General features: G+C 39.5%; 1 protein-coding gene across 7 annotated transcripts in view; it reads right to left on the bottom strand.

The window, feature by feature from the left end:
- Positions 1-20199, bottom strand: part of ODF2L (outer dense fiber of sperm tails 2 like) — a 52552-nt gene extending 32353 nt beyond the window's left edge. The window contains exons 1-10 of one of the 7 annotated variants that reach the window (XM_048861396.2): positions 19847-20199; positions 19037-19133; positions 14881-15024; positions 13912-14069; positions 13025-13142; positions 11726-11857; positions 10101-10163; positions 7648-7719; positions 6121-6237; positions 269-454 (exon numbers count right to left, since the gene is read on the bottom strand). In XM_048861396.2, coding sequence (XP_048717353.1) covers positions 269-454; positions 6121-6237; positions 7648-7719; positions 10101-10163; positions 11726-11857; positions 13025-13142; positions 13912-14069; positions 14881-15024; positions 19037-19120 — 1074 coding nt within the window. In that variant the 5' untranslated portion in view covers positions 19121-19133; positions 19847-20199. The remainder of the gene's footprint in view (positions 1-268; positions 455-6120; positions 6238-7647; positions 7720-10100; positions 10164-11725; positions 11858-13024; positions 13143-13911; positions 14070-14880; positions 15025-19036; positions 19134-19846) is intronic. The other 6 variants (XM_048861395.2, XM_048861398.2, XM_048861400.2 and 3 more) reach the window with 6 other exon arrangements.
- Positions 20200-20519: the final 320 nt, after the last annotated feature.

Here is a 20519-nt window from a genome sequence, read left to right as displayed (position 1 = left end):
TAATAAAATGAAGACTAGATGATTATGATGGTCCCTTCTGACCTTAAAGTTCATGCATCTTATCTAGCAATTACTTTTGGATCACTGATTTTAAATTACCCTTCTCTAAAGTGGAACAAATTAAAAGGTACCAGTCCAGAGTACAGCACGCTCAGTCGGTCATTACTGTTCTTCAATGATGAGGCAATCTTAATGTTTGATTGCACTTATTATTTTAAATAATTGATTATTTTAAAAAACATTTGATTATATCAACACAGCCACTTACCCTCTTTCTAATTTTGGAAGTTAGTTTTTCAACAGATGCTTCAAAACATTCAGCTCTTTGTTTCTGGGCTCTGGTTGCTTTTTTCAGAGATTTCTTCTTTTGCTCATTTGTTTCCTTTACAGCTAAAATTTGGTGCTTGTGTTTGCCAGTTTGAAGCTTCCACTCAGTTATTTTCTTTTCCAGAGTCTGCAGCATAATTAAGCAAAATGAATGATATATTCTGAACATTATGGGGCAGATTTTGAGTCACAGTAACATAACCATGCAGGGAAGAAAGACTTTCACCCCACCTGCACTAGGCTACCTGCATCCCAAATACATGCACAAGGGTGAGAGCAGAAGCTGTGCACCCCATATTTCCACACACTGAATAGTGAGAAATGGGGATGGAGGGACAGAGGGGGAGGAGGGTACATAAATCGGAGGGTAAGGAAGGAGCCAAATGGTGGGCGAAAGCCTTGGGGGTGGGGGCACAGCAGAAGGGGAAGGGGATAGGAATAAGTGAGTAGGTTGTGGTGGGCAGCAGCAGCAAATGGGGAGAAGGACAGACTGGGGCTCGAGGGGCAGAAGAGTCTACAATTACAAGAAAATACTCCCATCCAGAACCTGGAATAGAACCCAAGAGTCCTAAGTCGCTACATTCTTCTGTTGTCAGCAAATAGTTCTGAAGACCACTGAAAAAGTGTGTGTTTCATCCTCCTCTAGTGGCTGGCCAACACAGCATATAACCACCTACTACTGCTATCAGTTACTAGATTAGCTCAAGTGGTTCAAGTATGTGCTGTGGATGTAAGGGTCTAAAATCTGCTGATGACCCAAACTGGCAATCAATATGACTCCACATGACAGAAACTTTTTTGCAGTTTGTTTTTGAAAAAATTAGGAAATTACATTTAACCAAATACATTAAAAGAACATTAAGGCTGCATAGTCATACACTCAAAAGTTAGGAAACGCCAACACTGCCTTATGTGTATAAATTATAGTACAGTCTTTAATTACATGATAACGTACTATATTTTCCACAGGACCCCTGCCTCATTCAGCGGTCTGAATGCACCCAGTCTGGGGATGAATCAGGGCTATGCAGCGAACAAGACAATTATCTTCAGCACCCCTGCATCATTTATTGCAGAAGTTAGAAGTATACAATGAATGAGGCAGAAGATTGCAAAAAAAGAGAAAGGATGGTCTCAAAGTTGAGTCAGATGAACGTTGCCCTGGAGAACTGGATTCTCTCCATGCCTCCGCCACAGAATTCCTATGCAAGGCTGGGCAAGTTACTTGAACTAGATATTTATGTTTGTTCCCATACATAGCATTTTTTATTACAATAAGGATGCTAGAGGCAAATCACATCAAAGACATTAGAACAAGGTATAGTGACATTTGGCGAAGAAAGCAATCAGATGTATCCTTAAAGCCTGCTTGAAAGAGGGCCCAAACACAGTTGTCTTTAGGATGGCCATCGATGGCATCAACAATCTACCAGCATGCAACTGTTTCTTGATGGACAGTCTTAAAGCCACATTGATATTATCGACAATTTTTCCACCATGCAATAAAGTAGTAAACATGTCAGCTACATATACCAGTCTATATAAAATCTTCTATCAGGTCATCTTAAAATAGTTTAAAGGCAGACATGACTAAATGTAACATGAATTAAAAACACGTATAGTGCCTTCTCATTCAAGTTTGGGCCATGACCCTTCCTAAGGTGGGTTCCAAACACATACATAGCTAGAATGATATGCAATCTACTTGGTAGTCAAAAGAAAAAAAAAAGGAACAATGTTACTTCTTGATGTAAGTGTGAAATGAAGCAGTTTATATTTGTGATTGATCTTTATAACTGTGATTTGGGAAATAATATCTTCAATGAATTAAGCAAATTTAGGAGAATATAGAAGATTTTTATTTGTCAGTCTGTTGCTTATACGTTGGTAAAAGATATTACCTCACCTACCGTGTTGCGTATATTAAGTTAAAGAAATACATAGGGAATACAATTGTTAGTCCTTTATATCACCACAAGATGTCACTATCACACTATGACTGACAGTCCTGCGTAGCATGCAGCTATGTCCTTTACAAAGACTTTAGTAAATTTAAACTTGGAACTCATTTCATAATGAGCAGAAAACATTCAACCTGTCCCAAGGCTTTGTCAGGGTAGCAGCTGACTTCAATGGGCTATGGACACTTAATTACCTTAGATTCCTTTGAAAACCTCAGCCCATATGGCTGTCTACTCTCACTGAATCTTTATGCAAAGATCAGCTTATTCCTTGAAATATACCATTTAATAAAATCTGCTGGGAGAATTCTAATAATTACACTGTGCAGAAGTACAAGAAACAATATCCTTCAGAACAAAACATGGAATGTGTATACTTAATTTCATGTTCCGGAGTAAAAGTGTTAGAGGAGAAAATAAGTAATCTTCTAAACCTGGAAAAAAAAAAAATCTACCCTACTTTTAATTTCCAAATGTTGACTTCTTAATGGCAAATACCATATATTAGGGCTGGCAAGTGATTAAAAAAAATTTAATCGTGATTAATTACACGATTAAAAAATACCATTTAAATATTTGTGGACATTTTCTACATTTTCAAATATGTTGATTTCAATTACAACACAGAATACAAAGTGTACAGTGCTCACTTTATTTTTTATTACAAATACTTGCACTGTAAAAAACAAAAGAAATAGTATTTTTCAATTCACCTAATACAAGTTCTGTAGTGCAATCTCTTTATCATGAAAGTTGAACTTACCACTGTAGAATTATGTACAAAAAATAACTGCATTCAAAAATAGAACAATGTGAAACTTTAGAGCCTACAAGTCCACTCAATCCTACTTCTAGTTCAACCAATCGCTCAGAAAAACAAGTCTGGTTACAATTTGCAGGAGATAATGCTTCCAGGAGATAATCCATGTCCCCTGGAACAGTGGCTAAAGCATGAAGGGGTATATGAATGTTTAGTATATCTGGCACATAAATACCTTGCACCACCGGCTACAAAAGTGCCATGTGAATGCCTGTTATCACTTTCAGGTGACATTGTAAATAAGAAGTGGTCAGCATTATCTCCTGTAAATGTAAACAAGCTTGTTTGTCTTAGCGATTGGCTGAACAAGAAGTAGGACTGAGTGGACTTGTCGGCTCTAAAGTTTTACATGGTTTTGTTTTTGAATGCAGTTATGTAACAAAAAAAACCCCTACATTTGTAAGTTACACTTTCACTATAAAGAGATTGCACTACAGTACTTGTATGAGGTGAATTGAAAAATACTATTTCTTTTATCATTTTTACACTGCAAATATTTGTAATCAAAAATAATATAAAGTGAGCACTGTACACTTTGTATTCTGTGTTGTAATACAAATCAATATATTTTAAAATGTAGAAAAACATCCAAAAATATTTAAGAAATTTCATTTGGTATTCTATCGTTTAACAGTGTGACTAATCGTGATTAATTTTTTTTAATCGTGTGAGTTAACTGCAATTAATCAACAGCCCTTATCTATATAGCTATACATACACACACACAGTTAGTATTTGGCATTGCTCTGAAACTTCTACAGTGATATTGTTTTAAAATCACTTTCATTCCTATATTCCAAAAAGTGTAAAAATACATCATTACAAAGGTTTGTATCACTATTAGAAAATCATATTCACCAAGAAACAGGTGTAATCACTGTTAGAATTAATTAATTTCTATAATTAACTTATCAATTGAGTTCATCTTTGCAATTGAGTAAGATTCTAGTAAGTCTAAACACAAAAAAAATCCTGCATATTTGTCTGTATGGTATCTATGAGGGGATCATTAATATCCAAAACATCAGAGTCCAAGGTCAAATCCAAGCCTTATTACTAATCTAGGCAAAAAGGAGTACTTGTGGCACCTTAGAGACTAACAAATTTATTTGAGCATAAGCTTTCGTGAGCTACAGCTCACTTCGAAAGCTTATGCTCAAATAAATTTTAGTCTCTAAGGTGCCACAAGTACTCCTTTTCTTCTTGTGGATACAGACTAACACGGCTGCTATGCTGTAATCTAGGCAAGTTACCTTTGCACTATGACATATCATGCCTTTCAACTCCTACTGTTCTAGGAGGGCTTCGTGAGTGACCAAAAGACCCAAATTACGCATATAAGATGATTCAACTGATTTTTTGACATGTTCAGCTAATACACATACAATGCTTAGTTTAACTACAAAACTCAGCTTTCCTCAGACTATATAAAACCTCTCCTTCCCCTTTAAAATTATATTGCAAACTTGTATTAATTTCCCTAGTTTCTTTAATTGTGCTTAAAAGATTGAATATGTGGCTAGTTACAACTGATTTGGAGCAACCACAAGTAATTCCTTGGAGGATCAATTAAAATGAAATGAAAATGATATGCTGCTCTATCCTTCTCTAGTAAGAGATTCTATTTTAGGAATTTTTAATTATACAGATCAACTGGCCAAACCTTCCCCCCTGCACATGATGGGAGATGACAGAGCACCTATGCAAGCTCCCACAGACCATGGATTGTAGAAGTGGCCTCTCCACTGGTGCTCCATTGCCAATGGGGTAGGATTCCATGCTACTTCGCCCCTGAAAAGAACCCTGCACAAAGCCTATTTACTTGGCTGTTTTGTTTGGGCTCAGTAGGCCATAATTCTGTATTCAGAGAACAATACTATATGTAGTAGACAAAGTAGCTAATTTCAATTATATTATCCAATATATAGAATACATGAGTTGAACTGGTGAAGAACCAGCAGGCATGCCAGCCAGGCCTATAGACAGCACAGACCATAAAAAGAGCCAAACAAAATTAGCTCATCTTTAATAAGGGAGAATAAAGTATGGCTAACACAGGGTTTTACTCAATGTCATTGTCATTATTTAGTGTACAAGCAAGAATGAGTTTAAATTAAAAAAACCAAGCTTGGCAGTTATATTTTCAGCAGTAGAAGTTCTGCTTGAAGTTTGGCCCATTGAAAGTGTGTGCAGCAGAGACCATTATCAAAATATTGTTCAGTAAGAGTGAACTTACTTTTTTTTATTATTATTCTAAACTGGAGAAAGTGAACAGAAGCTTATATTCATACCAAGATTTTTCTCTTTTTATTGAGTGTGTGATAACAAGCAACTGACCAACAGGTTGATGGTAAGGTATCCGGCAAATTCAAAAAGATAAAAGGTAATAGGGATAGTCCACTTTTAAGAGAACTCCCCTGCTCAATCCTAAATTTCACATTCCTTGCACATTTCAAATACTAGTAGAGAATCTGTGGCTACAGTCTGTCCCCTCCCTTGCAGCCACCTGATCACATCCTTGCAGTCTTTCAACAATGACAACTCCTGTCAACTCTCTCTGGTTGTTAACACGAATATTCGTCCCTTTATTAGGCCTTGATCCTGCAAACATTTCCATCCATGTTTACTTTAAGCATGTGAATAGTTGCATTCTCTTCAGCGGGACTCCTTAGGTGCACATGTGTAAGTGTTTGCAGGATAAAGGCTACTTTGGATACTTTTTACATCATTCTATAAGTGTCTATAGTGTAAGCTCTGAACATTTGTAAAACTCATTTGTAATTAAGAGTATTGTCCAAGTGGATCTCAAGAAATATATATTTCCATTATTTTTACTGGTTTGGTGTTTTCTATTCTAATTTAAGTCTATACCAGGGATTTAATTTAATAATAACAAGTGACATTTTAAAATTTACTGACAACTTCTAATTAAAAATGGCCCTCTGGCCCCAATATACTTTCATTAATTTACCAATGAACTAAAAGTAAACCCAAAGGAAAAATATTTGTAACCTGTAATTTTGCTTTCAACTGGTCATTCTCAGCCTCCTTTTTCTGAATCTGGCATTGCAGATGGGTTTGTACAGCTTCTACGGACTTTGATAGGTGGTCTGCTTTCAGTGCATTTGCCTATGCAAAAGATATGAACACAAATCTTTTAATTTATGCAGATATGCCATAAGAAGATTTCTCTATTTTTTCAGTATAATTGATTTCTAACATAGAGTAGTACACACACTCTGTGGGTACATACACAATATAATTATGAAACAGATTGCAAACCCAGACTCAAGTATAATACCCTCAACTGAAGCACTGTCTAGAGCTGTTTTAACCCTTTTATTGAGTATAGTCAGTGCTTTTCCTCCCACCCTCACTTTGAATGGAGCCACCTCCCTTGTCTGGTACAGAGGGTAAAAGGGACCTTTATCTACATATTTTGGCGAGGTTAGCACTGTCTAGAACACTAGCCTTCAGCGACAGATGAACTCACAGAGCACAAGGAGAGTGACTGTGAACAGCCCCTGTACAGAGGCAAAATGGAGAGGGGCTTTTGCACTCTCTTCTCTATAGGGCTGCCAACTTTCTAACAGCAGAAAACCAAATACCATTACCCCACCCCTGCCCCGAGGCTCCACCCCTTCTCCCTCTCTCACCCCTCTCTCACCCCACTCAGTCGCTCATTTTCACAGGGCTGGGGCATGGGGTTGGGGTGAGGGCACTGGCTGGTGGTGCAGGCTCTGGGATGGTGCCAGATATTAGGGCTGGGGCACAGGGTTGGTTGCGGGAGGGGGTGAGGGTTGTGGACTCCCGGTGGCGCTTACCCCAGGCGGCTTCCAGAAGCAGTGACATGTCTCTCTGGCTCCTAGGCAGAGGCGCTGCCGGGGAGCTCTGTAAGCTGCCCCAGCCTGCAGGTGCCACCCCCACAGCTCCCACTGGCTGCAGTTCCTGGCCAATGGAAACTGCAGAGCCGGCGCTCAGGGCGGGGTCAGCATGTGGAGTCCCCGTGGCTGCCCCTATGCCTAGGAGCCAGAGGGACTTGTTATTGCTTCCTGGGAGCTGCGCGGAGCCGGGTAGGGAGCCTGCCAGCCCCCCCATCAACTGGACTTTTAATAGCCCGATCAGCAGTGCTGACCGGAGCTCCCAGGGTCCCTTTTCGACCAGGTGTGCTGGTCGAAAACCAGACACTTGGCAACCCTACCCTCTACCTTATGCATGTGTGCAACATTAGCCTAAACCTAACCTTAAATGAGAAACGACAGTCAGGTCCAAACCAACCTCCCGCTTCAGAGCCATCCCTCACACTGACCATTGGAGGGGCTGGGGTGAGAGTGGTTCACAATCCAAGAAAAACATCTGGAGCCAAACTTCCTGGTGTGGGTTCACCTCTATGAGAAACACTGGCCACAGGAATAGCTTTTCATATTATGTTTGAAATTAAATATTACACTTCTCACAATTTGAAAAATTAGGAGTTTTGGAGGTAAGAATTTAGCACACGGAGATAAAACATCTATTCTGAGGGGGAAACGGACTTACTTTTTCCTGTTGAAGCTGAGAAGAAAGCTCTACAATATGCTTTTCTGTTTCAAGTGTTTCTTTTCTGAGACCCTTCATGAAGGAAAATTAATACAAAATTAAAAGGTCTCAATATGCACATTTTGGGCTACATTTTCATAACTGCACTCAAATTGCACATGTAAAAGGGATAGTTTATTAGGGAATTGAGCTCTCATTTCCAGTGACACAAAATTTCAAGATGATGCTTAAAAGCAAAGAAATAGTACACCTGAATATAAGAACAAAAGTGTCTCAAAGCAGGGACATGAATTTAAGTGTACAGATGCACAGTCAACATAATTGGGTACCTAAATTTAGCTGAATTTAGGGCAACAAAAATGATTAGGGGTCTGGAACACATGAGTTATGAGGAGAGGCTGAGGGAGCTGGGATTGTTTAGCCTGCAGAAGAGAAGAATGAGGGGGGATTTGATAGCTGTTTTCAACTACCTGAAAGGGGGTTCCAAAGAGGATGGCTCTAGACTGTTCTCAATGGTATCAGATGACAGAACGAGGAGTAATGGTCTCAAGTTACAGTGGGGGAGGTTTAGATTGGATATTAGGAAAAACTTTTTCACTATGAGGGTGGTGAAACACTGGAATGCGTTACCTAGGGAGGTGGTAGAATCTCCTTCCTTAGAGGTTTTTAAGGTCAGGCTTGACAAAGCCCTGGCTGGGATGATTTAACTGGGAATTGGTCCTGCTTTGAGCAGGGGGTTGGACTAGATGACCTTCTGGGGTCCCTTCCAACCCTTATATTCTATGATTCTATGATTCTATGATGTACAATGATGCCTTGTATTACAGGGATTTGTTCTGGGACACTCTTTTTGTCAAGTTTTGTCAATTTCCTGCAAATCAAATTACTGAAGGATACACATACACTTCATTTACTTATCAAATTGTTTTTAAAATTCTGATTTTTTAAAATTACATTTGAAGAGGCCACAAGAGAGCAAGGAGACAGAGCAGACAATAAGGGAAGAGCCAAAGAAGGAATTAAGAATGGGGTGCTACTCTGGTGAGTAAAGAAACCAAAAAACAACCTAAACACAGAGCCAGTAAATATTTGTGAACTAAGTAAAAGTAATGTTACTTTTGAGATAGGAGCTCCTAATTGTAAAGATTATTTGGTCTTCCCCGGAAAGTAAGTTTTAGGATTCGACCTCTGTTGAAGGTAAATTTGTTGGCTGAATGCTTTTCAGACATAACAGCCATATTCTGCCCCTCTCCCAGACTGGTAGTGTTCCATAAGCAGCCCTTGTACTGACACCTATTGTTCAGGTTGCCTTAACTACTGAGTATCAGACTTCCTGCGTTGTGAAAAATAAACAGCTCTTTTAAATCTGATATCATTCAAATTCCAGTGTAGACAGTTTCTGCCCAAACTCGGAATAAAGTTATTTGGTTTATATTTTTTGGTCTTGGACAAGTCATTAACACCACCTTGGGCCTCAATTTACCCCATTTGTAAAATGAGGATAATAATACATGCTACCTGAGATATTTAGCACCGTATCACGCTTTTCAGCTAAACATCTTGTTATTCCTTCTCAGTACTGGAGTAAATTGAACTTCAACTTCTAATTACTCTGTTTTAAAAAAAGGTACTGGTGGAATTTTACATTTCTTTGTAATACTGAAGTTGCAACAAAATGGTTAAAACTTCTCTTGTCATTGCTTTCATGGAGTTAACTATCTGGATTTACCTCTCTGAAGCTTTAGGTACTTGGATACCATATTGACCTTTATTTTCTCATTTGTGGCAAATGGCATATTTGGGGGAATGATTCAGAGGGTTTACAAGCTTTTAGTTCCATCTGCTTGCTCAAAATGGTGTAGTCTGATCACGATAGCTACCATCTGGGTAGGAATACGACCTCATCATGGAATGGAAACATTACATAAACTATAACAAAAATGGTAATTTGGGGGAGCAATGAATTCACGTTTTTCCCTCCCTTACAGTGCCTATCGATTTATGTCAGAATAAAAAGGCAATGCACTTGAATAACCATAACATTAAAACAAAAGTAACATCTGGCCTTAGAGAAACAGAGCTAGACATTCTTCTCAGTTACACCAGTGTAAATAAGTAGCATTTCCATTAAAGTTTCTCTGGAATAACACTGGTGAACATCATCATAAACTGGCCCATGCTATATATAGGATAATGTACAGCACATTAAACTCTGTGACACCATACTCCTGAAAAATATCACTAGTAAAATGGGTAAGGAAGAAACAAAATGATGGAAATTGGGTGAGAGCTAGGCAAGTATATCAATATACACATACATGTGACCGCAAGACAGAAAGACCTGATCCTGATCCTAGGTCTGGCAGTTGCCTAGTGGAATTGTATGAGATGTGGATTTCACTGCTTTGGCATACCTTGATAGGGTAAGGAGCCAGAAAATATAATTTACTTACATCATTTTCAGTTTCACTTTCAGTTAACTTCTGCATCAAAATGTCAATTTGTTTACTGCTTATCTGCAAGTCAAAATAGAAAAAACAACCAATATTTTAAAATTAATTATTTTATAGTATATGGAACTTGCTGATTCAGTGTAATCGGAATGGAGACTGATATATATGAAATACCCACAGCAAGGAGGTATTTACTTTGACATGCATGATTATTTACAATTGGTGGGAAATACCTTAGAGATTCTGTTCATTCTATGTGCGGAGTTTATGAATAGGGGAAAATAAACCAAGGTTAATTCTATGTGTAACACTGATTATTTTTTAAATAGAAGCACTTACATGGCATTCATATTTAATTTTCCTTGTTCAAATAGTAGACTAAAGTACAAGTGTGTATTCCATTCATCTATTTTAAAGACAAAGTGAAGCATTTCCTTAAGAGTTTCTGAAAATATTGTTTGATGGCAGCTAAGATTATCTCCAGACCCCAAAATCTTATATCCCACAATATTAACTTCTATCATAAATATAAACTTGGAATGGCAAAACCATTTATGCAGCCATAACTATCACACAATCATCAATTACATAATTTGGCAGTCAAAGTTGTCCTTATTTTATCAGTTAGTCTTTTTACCCTTATTGATGGAACTTCCAGTTAAGTAAATCCCAAACTTTTTAACTTCAGAGAATGGGCTCACTGACTTCCAAGGAAGTTTAGATGACTCAGCATGTTACAGGACCAGTGCATATTGAATTATAAGAAGGAGATAACCAGCAAGTTGAGTGTCAAACTACAGATGGATCGGAAAGCAGAGAAAAGTAACAAGGGGAAAAGCAAATGAGAGCTGCATTCTCGGCACTGGTATTTGCAGAGTGCACTCTGCTGGATTTTGGAAGCATGGTGTACTCTGTCTCATCAGTGAGAGGGAAGCCTTACAGAGCATTCTGAACAGAGCCACCAGCACATGTGTACAATGTCCACTTTAGGAATTCACTGCTTATGTATGTTTGGTTTTGTTTAAATACAAACACCGGTGAATAGCAGGTATTCAAACACAAAGAGATAATCACACTACTATTGTAATATAATGCTCTCTATATTTCTTCACTTTTCTTCTCTCTGCCTCCCTATTATTTACCAGTTGTCATTCTCTATTTGTTTGTCTTTTCCTTTTTAAACTTCCTCTCCTTCCTTGATTATTCTATATACATAGGCTCCGGAAAAAAGAAAAAACATGCCTTCTCTCATCTGCTTTTTATTAAAAACTTAATATATCTTTTTTGAAGTCAAGCAATTCCTATTCTGTCTTATTCAGCAAATGTGATTATGATTAAAGACTACATATACATGAAAGGAAAGTATGGGTATTCTATGATATTTACAATACAATACAAGCATAGCATAGCACAGCATAGCATAGTTTTCTTGAAATAGGTTAAACTTCCCACACAACCTGGGGTTGATTTGGACAATAAAGAATATTTGAAACAGTATGATTTTGCATTTTCTGTGACTGGCTCTTTCTTTCTTTGAAAACACTACTGAAAAAGTTCAGGAAAAAAAATAAAATGTGCTCGTGCTCTCTGTTAAACCAGCCCAAGATTGTTTTGGGTCATCTTACTTCTTCATGCTCTGTTGTTCTAAGTAGGTGCAATAACAATCCTTTTATGTGTTTGAGAGTCTCTAGTTCCTTTATCAGTAAATCCTCTTGTTTAGAAATCTTAAGCATATCTGATGTAGAAAGGTTACACACCTGATAAAATATTAAGCCACAAACAAATATACTGTAAGTGTACTACAATATTTCCCCAAAACAGCATGATTACCACTATTAAAATTTAGCTTTAAAATACAGAAAACATAAAATTATTTTTCTAAGTACACTGCAAAAATATCATAATGAATATGCAAAATACTGTTTAGATTAGAATTTAAACATTTTGGTATGAAATACTACATAATTCAATATTCACTCTTCAAAGTCTGTTACAGAGAGATCAGGCATCTGCTCTTCTCTAGTTTAACATTTTTGCTGATAAAAGACCCAATTTTCCTCTCCCCAGGGAAAATCCATTTAAATCAAACTAGTTATGCTGCTCCAAAAATAACAAAGGACAATCAGGTAATAGACCTTTTAGTAAGTACTATCACAGAAGTTATTTCATCTGGATTTGCACATATGTATTCACGATACTTCTGTCTGTAGCTGGAGAGAAACTGAAGTACTATTGGAAATGTTAACTCTGTGGTACAGAAAAGTGTGAATTCCCAATGGCAATTCTTAAACAAATTATCCATGAGGGACTACAAAAAAATCAAGATATCTTGACTCCTAGAATAATATTTGTTTTGTTTTATAAACTTAAATAGTAATAATGTATTTGTACTCAACAGGTTACAGACATCAAAAATCTCATTTGAAGATATTTTTTAAAATCATAGTAAAAAAAAAGTAACTCCTGTACAATATTGTGTATAAACAGGGTTACAATTGGGGAAGAAGATGCAAATGTACTCAAGTTCTTCTCACAAACCCACAATACACAAGTAGGTATACGTTTCTGCTAAAATGATCAGCAGTAAAATAGCTCAGAATGTTGACTGGCATCGTTAGGGTTCAGAATTAACATTCATGTGAGATGAAAACAAACATTCGGACCTCTTAAAGCTCTTATTTAAAGATGTATGTCTGCACTCATATCAACGCATCAGTCAACATTTAGAGTGTTTTTCTAATCAACCATATGAGTCAGACATTTAAGATTTTATAAAATAAAAGTTTAATTCTGCAGAAATGAGTGGAGCAAAAAAAAAAAAAAAAAACCACCATACAGCATATCCCAGAACACTAACCCAGTTAGAGTTCTGATGGTAAATATGTACACAGACTTTTGTATAGTATTAAAATACAGTAACTTACATTTGTCATTCCAGCAATAGTGACTTTAAAAGAAGGCAAAAACATTTCTATTGAACTGATTGCCATCTCTGCTTCAAGAAGCTTTTCCTGCAATGTGGCAATTTCATCTTCTTTCAACCTATTCACAAGAACTTAATAGAAATCAAAGTGCACGAACTATACATGTTTAATATCTAAATAAACTTTTCCATTTCACAAATATTTATGAACCAAAGGCAGAATTTTCTTATAGTGTTCCCTTAATATACAGGCTACAACTCCTTTTCAACTGCATATCATAAATTATTTACACTGAATACTTATGGGAATACTTTCTTGCTGCTGCATTCTATGTCCTCTAAAGCCAGAGGAAGTAAGAACTTTGGGAATTACCCTATTTAAAAAAAAAACAAACAAAAAAAACCTTTTGAAGCAAAGTTTATTTTAAGTGTTACCAATAACTCCTTAGATGACTGTACCACGAACTTTTAATAATCAAATGTATTTTTCACTAATTAAGCTGTTTGCTTTTTGCATTTCACTCAGCCAGGGGAATGAAAATAGACTAAACAATCTCATTTGCAGGGTCTCATGAACTAGTACAATATACAGCAGTGTTCAGATGGCAAACAGACAGGGTGAGACTTTCAAAAAGTTCCCTATTATAGGGTGAAATTAATCTCTGTTCAGAGGACCTACATAAGCCCCTATGTTGTCTAAACACAAAGCCTTAAATGAATCATCTGCCCAGGCATGAATTCCACTCACAGAAGATAAATATTTATGTTTTGAACACATTGTGTGGATCTGAACAGCTAAAGAAGCATAAATAAATGCTGTCAGAACAGATGAAAGACTGTTGGTCTCATGAAATTCTGTAATTGTATTTTTCCTGGTCTGAAGCATACCATCTCATTTCACTCAGGTTTTGTTGTAGGAAGTTTTCCTGTGATCTGCTTTTGAGCTGGGGTGACAGTTCTTTCAGCTTGCTCTGATGTTTATCCATAACTTTGGTAAATGAACTCCAATTCTGCTTCAAGGGTTCCTCCTCCATGCATGCTGAAAACTTACAAACATTTTATTTTATTTTAGTCTTTATCTTCTCCCCAACTATTTCAAGACATATTTTCTACCTATAACAACCAAAGCTTAATCAAAAGATTCTCTATCACAAGATAACAAACAAGAATATGGGGCCAGAATTATTTCAAATGTCCATCATCCTTTTTATTATGGGAAACAGAATGGAATTAAAAGATGGTACCAATTTTCTCCTCAATAATTTATTACTCTACGTACTTTTCTCCTACTTTCTTTAGTCTATATGTAAGAAGTCTTGTCCAATGCTGTAAAACAGCTAACAGTGGACGTTATACCCTGAAGATCAAGCATATTACCATCACAGTGAGAAAAATGAAAGTCCAGAATTATTTACTTGTATAAATGGCAGAAAGAAGGATGTTTCTGATTATAGTTATCATAGCGACAAATTTAGCATTAAGGTCACATAGTTTAATTATTAGCTTCTTAAAAACTGTACAGAAAACAATCCAGCTGGGATTTCTAAAGGAGCCTAAGAAAGTTAGGCAACCAAATCCTATTTAATTTCAAAAGGGAATTGTGTACTTAACTTCCTGATTATCCTTTGAAAGTTCCACTCTACAGGAATTTACAGCTAGTCAGGAATTAGGTAGAATTTTCTTTATGCTTTCGCACACATCATTCTATGAATTCCTTCCAATTTAGCAGGAAATTATTTAATGCAAGGGAGTTAAGAACAAATGTGTAAATACTCTAATGCCAACAGGAGTGCAAGAAAGGCTTAAGAGCGTCAGCCTCATACTGATACTATTGTTAGGTCTTCCACAATTCCCTACTTGGTCTGCTTCTTCACTTAGACCAGTAAAATATTTTCCATGTTGGTTGACTTTTCTGATTCTAAAATAGTCTTCACAGGACTGAATCAATGAACAGAGTTTTGCTGCTTCTCCGGGTGTAATAGGTAGTGCATGTCTTGTTCCCTACAATAACAATATTGAGAATTATGTAACAATTGGTACCACTCATTGCTAAGCTTGCTATGCTTAGCTGCCACATGAGCCTAAGAGACATCTCAAGACAAAACAACTTAAGTTCTTTATTAAGTAGAAATACTCAAGAAAAATGTTCAGGACAAACTAAATTATCATTTTCATCTGTTATTTCCACCATCACTAAAGGCCCCACCTTGTGACATAACAGGAGGAGGTGAGAATTGAGAAAACTGAGAATTTAACATCAGACTCTTAATAACTAGACTATAACATCACACTTATTTACATCTCTCATAATGTGAAATTTTACAAACAACTTCTATTTTTTCCATTTTCATTTCTTTGTTTTTTCATAGGTTTGCATTTCATAGGGGACTTCAATCTGAATGACATATGCTGGAAGTCTTATGCTGCTCGTACGAAAACATCCTCTGAATTTCTAAAAGTTCTAGAGGACAATTTTTTAATTCCAGAAGTGTTATACCCAGCTCAGGAGAATTCTATAAAAAACCTTATCATCTTGACAGGAGGAATCGATTGCAGAACTAAAAATGAGCGTTTCCGTAGGTGCAAGTGATTGTGACTTGATTACATATGTTGCACACAAAGACAATGAAGTCCAAGCCAGTCATGGTGATTTAAAAGGGCCAATTATAGAAAGCTGAAAACAATTATGAACCAAATCACTTGAGAGAAAGAATTTATACAGAAAAATGTGAAAGATAATTGGTAGCTGTTTAAAAACATTTTACTAGATGCCAAAAAAGGTACAATTCCACAACTGAGAAGGCTATATTGCTTAAAAAACAACCTGGTTCAGAGGGGAAGTGATATACAAAATGTGGTGTGGTGGTTAATGCACTTGACAACAATCCCAGAGGTTAATGGGTGGGGTCTCTATTGATCTTACACTGAAAGGCTGTCTCCAGTTCACCTCCAGAGGGTTTGAGAAGTCAAGGGTGTAGCAGGGCAGTCACACTGCCCCAGCCCAGAAGGGATTAAAAAACAGTCCTAGTGGAGGGCTGGGGCTGACAGCCAATCAGAGAAGGCTGGGAGGCAGCCAATCAGGGCCAGGCTAGGCCATATAAAAGGGCTGCAGGGCCAGAAGGCTACCAGTCTCTCTCCAGCCTAGAGAGGGAAAGACTGACTACCTGCAAGCAAAAAGAACTACCTTGGACAGAGCAGTGGTGAGAAGAGCAGGAGGAGCTCCAGCCTGGTGAACTCCCAGGCTGAGAATTTGCTTCCAAGGCTTGAGGAGGTACTGGGGCTGAGAAGAACAGCCAGGGAAGAACTAGGCAGCCAGTCCAACCCCCTGGCCACTTCAGACTGCAGTTTGCCCTCAGGGAAGGAGCTAGATGAGGACTGGCAGTGGGTCACTGAGGTGAGGTGGGCTTAGGGGATGGGGGTTCCCTGGGGAGGGGAGGACCCTGAGTGTGGGGGCCACTGCTGTGGGGCAGTACCCAGGAGAAGGGGCACTGTGGGCCAGGAGGGATTTGGAGCCTGAAGTATAATGGTGGAGATTAAGAATAAAAAGACAAGAAGCAACAGCAGGAGATGGTCTGAGGCTGGATGAGTTAATTCCTGGACTAACCAGCAGGAGGTGCCATAGCGGTGAGGGCACATCACGCTACAAAAGGCGGCTGGACATGATGCTAGCCACATTACTCCCTTGTATAATATTGGCTATGAAAAATGACACACCTTAAAGACATTACTGCTAAAGTTTGCAGATGACAAAGATTTGAGGAGTGTTTAAACAATGAATTCACACCACTGATCCAGAGCAATCTGGATTACTTGATAAACTGGGAAACAATATACATTTCAATGGAGCCAAATGTAAAGTCATACATCTACAAAAAAAGAACGCAGGCCATACTTAAAGGATGGGAGACTTTTAGGGGTCTACCAGTGTGGCAGTGTACCCCAAAAGGCTAAAGTGAACTCTGGATGTAAAAATGGGAATATCAAGTAGGAGAAGAGAGGGGTTATTTTACTTCTGTATTTGGCACTGGTGCAACTGACCACTACTGAAATATTGAGTCCAGTTCTAGTGTCAACAATTCAAGAAGGAGGTTGGTAAAATGGAGATGATTCAGAGACGAGCCACAAGATGATTAAAAGACTGGAAAATGTGCCTTTTAGTGAAAGACGTAAGGAGCTATTTAGCTCTTCAAAGAGAAGATTAAACAGACTTAAGTCTGTTAAGTACTTACATGGGAACATAAATTTGATATTAGAAGGCTTCTCAATTTAGCGGATGGAAGTATAACAAGATTGAATGGCTGGAAGTTGAAACCAGACAAATTTAGACTAGAAATAAGGTGAAAATTATCAGTGAAGGTAATTAACCACTGGAACAACTCAAAGGCTGTGGCAAATTCTCCATCACTGTTTTGCTACAAGATCTTATACTCAATGAATCTAGAGCATTTCTAGTCTGAAGTATTAATAAATAAGAATAATAAACTGTTTCTTTGACTGGTGATGCAAGTTAAAAGGGTACTTAGTTCCAGGAGAAGTAGAATTTTTCTAGAGTGATATAAATATGTATAGCAAAACAGTAACCAAATTAAAATTTATAAGCATTTAATGAAACCAGCTAACAATACTAATTTAAGTTGCCCCAGTTTCAGTTGTAAGAGTGAATTAAGTCTCCATTGGTTCTACAAAGTAAATTCTTGCAAAGTTACTTGTATGTAGGCTTGTTAAGTAAGTTCTATAAAATATATTTACACAGAGGCTTAATGCATTTCATTCCATGTGTGCTGAATGCAAATTTTCATATGTTCTCAAGTTAATATTGCTATGAAAATATTTTTGCTATATTTACACACTGCACAACTAAGCACAAAAATCTGACTGAGATTAGTCAAATTCCTTCTATGCAGCATCTTGGGAGGCTTAGCATAGCATTTAATTTATCCTAGTTCATCCAGAGCCAGAGAAGCACAAACTAGAATTTATCCATTTTTTTCAATATGTAATTTTTAGAGGTAGTCTTCAATTAGGATATAGAATCTCTCCTACCTTGTGTCAAACTTGCGTGAATCTTCTTTTAAGAACATAGCTTCTCTTAGTAAATGTGTAGCATATTCATACACTTTCATAAACCAACGCAGAAGTCTTCCGCATAATATCCTTTATTCTAACCCCATTTTTCTTTTATTCCCCTCTGAATTTATTTCCCAGTGGCTTGAGATGTGACCAAACAGCTTCCAACAAACACTTGTTTAAGAGCAGGTCTACGCTACTGCTTAAATCCGTCTAAGTTACGTCGCTCAGGAATGTGAAAAAGCAGCCTCTGAGAGATGCAAGTTTTGTGCTGTTCACACTGGTGCTATGTCAGGAGGAGACACCTTCCCACCAACATAGCTTCCGCTTCTTGCAGAGGTGGAGTAATTATACCAACAGGAGAGCGCACTCCCACCGGCATAGTGTCTCTTCACTAGCTGTGCTACAGTGGTGCAGCTGCGCCAATGTAGCGCTGTAATGTAGATTTGCCCTAACTCACTTAAAGAATTATCCTATATATGTCCTTTATTAGCATTGCACTCCATTCCTAAACAGCAAGAGTAGACTCTTCAGAAGTGCCTAGGGGAGTTAAATACCTGGCTCCGATTGATTTTTTTTTTTCAAGGGGAATTGGGCACAAAACTCCCTCATACCCTTTTGAAAAGCAAACCCCAAATGCATCCCTTCTTCCTACTGCCTACAGATAGGACACAAAATTTAAAGTTTGATTTGAAGCTAGGGTCTAGTCAGTAACAAAGTGCATACATTACTTTCCTTTGTAGGAAATGCTCATACATCAGTAACACATTAGCAGAGCAGTCCCTTGGGTAGGGCGAATCGGGGCAACCGCTCCGGGCCCTGCATTTTGGGGGGCCCTGTGGGCCGGTGCAAGTGGTCGGTCCCGGAAGAGAGAAATCTGTCACTTCTGCCCCGGGCCCCACACGGCCCTGTTGATGGCACTGCAAATTAGTATGATTTGACTTACCTCAGCAATGTCAAAAGACAGCTTTTGTTGAACATACAACTCTGATAGACTATCGTTATTCTGTATGTGCATGGACGACAACATTTGTGTCCTAATTCTGCAAAAAGATTAAAAGTTGATATAAAAGCATCTATCTACAGTGCCATCATCGAAATAAAAATAATAGAAAAGCAAGCTAATGAGGGAAGGCACAGTAGTTAAAGATCACTGGTACCTCAGTTCAGTTGAATATAAAATGCAGGATGAACAAAACCTAGACCTACCACAAGAATGAGGCTTCCAGGTGACCCTGAGTGAAATTACTGGCCAGAGTCAATACTTAATAAAGTACGGTTGTAAGGGATATTTATTTAGCACTTATTTACTTGGCCCAGACCACTCACACATTCATTGCAGAAAAGTTAAACAGCCCCCCAAAATAAAGGGCTACTGACTGTAACTGACATAAAGGGGGAGGGAAGGAGGGAGAGAGGCCCGTCAGGGCAAAGCCTGGCCTCAAGATCCCCCACCCGAGACACAGCAGCCGACGCCATGAGTGTGAGGGGACGGGAAAGGGGCCGGCACTACACGGGCGGTACAGGGCACCCCAAGCAGCTTCCCCTTGCCGCGGGCAGTGCCCGGGCACCTTTCCTCAGCGCTGCCCCGCCGGTACCGGCCAGCTCCCGCCCACGACCCTGAGTCGCCAAGCAGCGCCGCGGGCCATGCCACGCCCCGCCCCGCCCCAAGCAGGACAGGGGCGCCCCCCGCTCTGCCCTGCCCCGCCCAGGCCCACCCGGTGCCCTGCCCCGCCGGAGACCCTGGTGACGTTACCCAGCCTCCCTCCACGGCCGTCGCGCTCCTTCTCCCCGGCGGGAGGCGGGAGCCGCAGCTGCTTCCTTGGCAACCTGTAGCCGCCCGCCGCTTCCGCAGCGCGGCTCCCTTCCCTCGCCGGCACTCAGGGGCGGAGCCCGCTGCCATGCGGGGCCGAGTGGTGCAGGGCGGCCGGGGACAGCTCCGCCCGCGGGCAGCCGCTCGGCCGGGCCTGGCTGCTGCTGGTGACTGTGAGAGCAGGGTCTTGGCACCGCGGCGCCCGGTCCCGAGCGCCCCGGACAGAGCCCAGCTTCGTCCTCCCAAGTCCCCGTCACCCGCCGGGAACAGGGCCCATCACACACAGCTCCAGGCCAGGCCCCCCCCCCCCCCATTTGCCCATCACACACAGCTCCAGGCCCCCCCGCCATTTGCCCATCACACACAGCGCCAGGCCCCCCCGCCATTTGCCCATCACACACAGCTCCAGGCCAGGCCCCCCCACTCATTTGCCCATCACACACAGCGCCAGGGCCCCCCGCCATTTGCCCATCACACACAGCTCCAGGGCCCCCCCCCATTTGCCCATCACACACAGCTCCAGGCCAGGGCCGCCCCCCCCCCCCATTTGCCCATCACACACAGCTCCAGGCCAGGGCCGCCCCCCCCCCATTTGCCCATCACACACAGCTCCAGG

The sequence above is a fragment of the Caretta caretta genome, chromosome 8 (genome assembly GCF_965140235.1).
Source record: "Caretta caretta isolate rCarCar2 chromosome 8, rCarCar1.hap1, whole genome shotgun sequence".
Classification (NCBI taxonomy): Eukaryota; Metazoa; Chordata; order Testudines; family Cheloniidae; genus Caretta; species Caretta caretta.
This window is presented reverse-complemented; position numbering and strand designations above follow the sequence as displayed.